The following is a 3,735-nucleotide window of genomic DNA, read 5'->3' on the forward strand; positions in this document are numbered from 1 at the left end:
GTAAAAAAAAAGCGTATTTGGCAGCCTACGTAGGTATCTCCCTCCGTCTGTATTTACACAACCTGTTGGATAATGTCCCCTGAAATAGAAAAAAAAGCACAAGGTTGAAACGTTCAGATGCTCTTTTTATAGGAACGAGGGGGAAAAAATGAACATGGCGCTTATTTAATTACCCTCTGTGACGTCTGAAGTCGAAATTATGTAACACTTAATTTAGACACTGTTTGCAGCTTTTCTAAATGTTTATTGTCGGGCCTAATCGTGTTTAGCTCAGCTTGATGAATGAGCCTGGTTGTCTGCGCTGTGGCCAGGGCATCGCAGCTCCATGCATCCTAATCGGCTGCACGATTCATTTCTCTGCCACAGCCTCCAATGCCTTTCTCACATTCATAAAATTCGTAAAATCATACAGTTCTGGATAAAGATTATTATTATTATTATTATTATTATTATTATTATTATTATTATTAGACGGAAATGTAAAACAAATCCCAAAAGTTAAATTTACACTATCAAAAAAGCTGCCATTTGTAATATAATAATAATAATAATAATAATAATAATAATAATAATAATAATTCGTATCGTCTTACATAAAATCTTCAGAATCATTTTGATTGTTTACTTCACTTTTAATGAGAAAATATTTCGATGACCATTTTTTCCAATTCATTGCAGACTGTTGGCACACTTTTCGAAAGCACGCATGCTTGCAAAAAAAGAAAAATAATAAAAATAATAATAATAAAAAACAATTAAAACAACAACAATACCCACGTCATCATCAACAACAACAACAGCAACAACACAAATTTTAAAATGCATGCTTTACCTAAAAAAAAAAAGTACAAATTTACAGCATCTGATACACATGGTCACCACAGCCTTTTAAATTAAATGCTTCACAGAACATTTTCTGGAAAATAGATATCTAAAACATAAAACTAAAAAGTGCATTTTACAACATTTTTAGTATCAGTTATTTTCAATATTCACATCTTGCATTTTGAGGACTTCTCAAAATTCTACTTTTCAATATTGAAAAGAATTTCGTAACTCGGTTTGCTTTCTTTTTTCTTTTTTTCTTACAGGGATGGTAAGAAGAAATCTAAACCCTATTCCTATTTGGTATACCCTTAACCATCATTCCAGTATTTTTTTTTTCTTTTTATAAAAAAAAAAAAAGCAAACAAAAAGTCATTGCCTCGCAATTTCATTGACATTACAGTGGTCACACAGAAACGGTGCAAAGGTTTTGCCAGTTGATGGAATTGAGAAACTGCAACGGGGGGATTTGGAAGCCACCTTCAAATAAGAGTTGATGCTGCCAAAACAAACTCCCCCCCACCTCCCCACAGCCCTCCAATTGGATCCCCTCAGTGGCTCCACTTTCAACACTCGCATTTTAAAATAAACTGAAAAATAGAACTATCAAATAATTTATGATTTCAAGAGCAATACTGTACGATTCTGTGCTGGACTTGACACAATTTAAAGCGACACATTCAACACGAACACAAATAAATCGATATGCAAACTGCAACTCGCCTTGATTCCAACAGCAGAAAATATAAACTTTGGGTTTGGTAAAGGGGCCTTGGAGCCAGCCAGCAGTTCGTTTAATAGAAAAAGTTCAGGTGGTCAGTGCACAGCCACAGACTGTAGAGTGGAGGGGCTCGTCAGAGTCTCACTCGGGGTTGCGGGGCTGCTTTGGCTCGTCGCTGTCTGTGGGGACGTCGGGCTCAGAGACTGTGGAGAGTTTGATAGAAACGCGGGGATGTGGGGAGGTAGCGCCGAGAAACCGGGCATGGACGTCGGGGTGGGCTTGATTGGCACCGGGATAGCCGGTAAGGACTGTCCCCCGTGACACAGGGATTTTATGGGCACGCCATAGGCACTGTAGTCGCTGCTTGCCATGGATATTGGGGCCGCCGTGTCAATCACGCTAGTGTTGTACATGTGGGGCCAGGCTGTCGTCAGCTGGTTGTGAAGCGGGTACCCGGCAGACATGGACTGCATGGTGGAGAACGCCAGACTTCCCGGGACCTTGTATTCTCTGGCGATGATGTTCTCAATTGCAAAGGGGTGTTTGAAAGTTGATGACTGAGACACTCCGAGGTTGTAAGTTGACATCTGAGGGAGGTGTGTGCCGGTGGCTGCCAGGGCGCTCAGTCTCAGCTTGGCTTGCTGTTGGAGGTAATGGGCAGCATCCGACTGCTTGCTGGGAGCCAAATGATCAGACACGGGCAACACTTTGAACCTTTTGCGGCGCCTCAAAAAACTTCCATTCTCAAACATGTCCCCACAGTTGGGGTGCAGAGCCCAGAAACTGCCCTTACCTGGTTGATCTGGGCGCCGGGGGATTTTGATGAAACAGTCGTTAAATGACAGGTTGTGACGCAGAGAGTTCTGCCATCGCTGGGTGTTTTCTCTGTAATAAGGGAATCTATCCATGATGAACTTGTAAATTTCACTGAGTGGCAGCATCTTCTCTGGGCAGCTCTGGATCGCCATGGCAGTGAGCGAGATGTAGGAGTAAGGTGGCTTCTGATCGCTGTACGTGTTTCTCCCCGGACGAGGCATCCTCGGTGTATTTTTTCAGCAAACGCAATAATAATAATAATAATAATAAAGTAGCTTCCTTTAATTCCTTGGCGAAAGCTTGCTGCTCTTCATGAAAACAACCGCCGCAGAAAGTTTCAGTGCAGGCAGAGCCGGAGTTGGGTCGTGCGCAAAGCAGCCACTTTGAGCGCCTCTGCAGTGTGCAGGCGAACACGGTCGAGGACGGTGCACATTTATGGAGTGACGGCTGCTGCGAGTCTTTCTTCCAAAGTAAGTCAGCTTGTCCCTCTAGCAGAGCTGAATGGACTTCATTTGGCGTCCTTGATAAGACTAGCTAAGCGTATGCCTCCATGGCCTTCCTCTAACCATCTGATAGTTTTATGTAGTGACATGAACAGAAAAGACCCCTGTAGAGGCGCTCCATTAATGTGCCACCTCTTTGCTATCACATGACAATTGCCATGGGAGGAGGGGGCTGGGAGGAAGGCATAATCTGGTTTCATTTACACCTATTTACATGGACACCTTGGGCCAATGGAAATCATTTCCATTTGAAGACAGAAAAAGGGGCGAGAAGGCTCGGTAACCGGAATTGAACTGCGATGGCACTCAGTGTGTGAAGGTATGCGCTAATACTTCTTCAGCGGACTTTACAGTTGCACCTCACAAGTACGCTATGTGAGGGAACTACATGGCAAATTTATGTCATTATAAAATGCCTTTAAATATTTATGTTTTTCCTAAAATAGATACATGTTTTAAAAACGTGACAATATTCCTGTTTGCGCAGTGATGTACGTAAGGACCTATTTTTTTAAGGATGACTATAAAGTGTTTTAGCATGCTGATCAGTCTTTTTATTATTATTATTATTATTATTATTATTATTATTATTATTATTATTATTATTATTATTATTATTTTCACGTGGATTTGAATGAAAAGCTGATTTCACAGATAGGCAAAAATGCTGAGAAAATGCATTTTGCTTTCCTCCCCTAATTACACTCTAACATTGTTTGCGAAATGCACACACCATAGAAAATAATTTGCCATGAGCAAGTTTGTTGATGAGCCCACTATTAGTTTTTCTCAGCTAATTTCGCCCAGAGCTGAACAACGGAAGTAGACGATATGAAAACATCAACACAATGCAAACAGCGCTGTTCAAAC

The 3,735-nt window shown here is 41.2% G+C and overlaps 1 protein-coding gene across 1 annotated transcript; it reads right to left on the reverse strand.

Moving 5' to 3' along the window:
- Positions 1–620: 620 nt before the first annotated feature.
- Positions 621–2,957, reverse strand: foxb1a (forkhead box B1a). Its single transcript, XM_006789313.3, has one exon. The coding sequence runs from the start codon at positions 2,581–2,583 to the stop codon at positions 1,642–1,644; it is 942 nt and encodes a 313-aa protein (XP_006789376.1). The 5' UTR covers positions 2,584–2,957; the 3' UTR covers positions 621–1,641.
- Positions 2,958–3,735: the final 778 nt, after the last annotated feature.

The sequence above is a fragment of the Neolamprologus brichardi genome, chromosome 7 (genome assembly GCF_056152115.1).
Source record: "Neolamprologus brichardi isolate AB-2024 chromosome 7, ASM5615211v1, whole genome shotgun sequence".
Lineage (NCBI taxonomy): Eukaryota > Metazoa > Chordata > Actinopteri > Cichliformes > Cichlidae > Neolamprologus > Neolamprologus brichardi.

What these genes read in the sequence shown, in the direction of transcription:
- foxb1a (XM_006789313.3), bottom strand. Translation starts at nt 2,583, where the DNA reads ATGCCTCGTCCGGGGAGAAACACGTACAGCGATCAGAAGCCACCTTAC.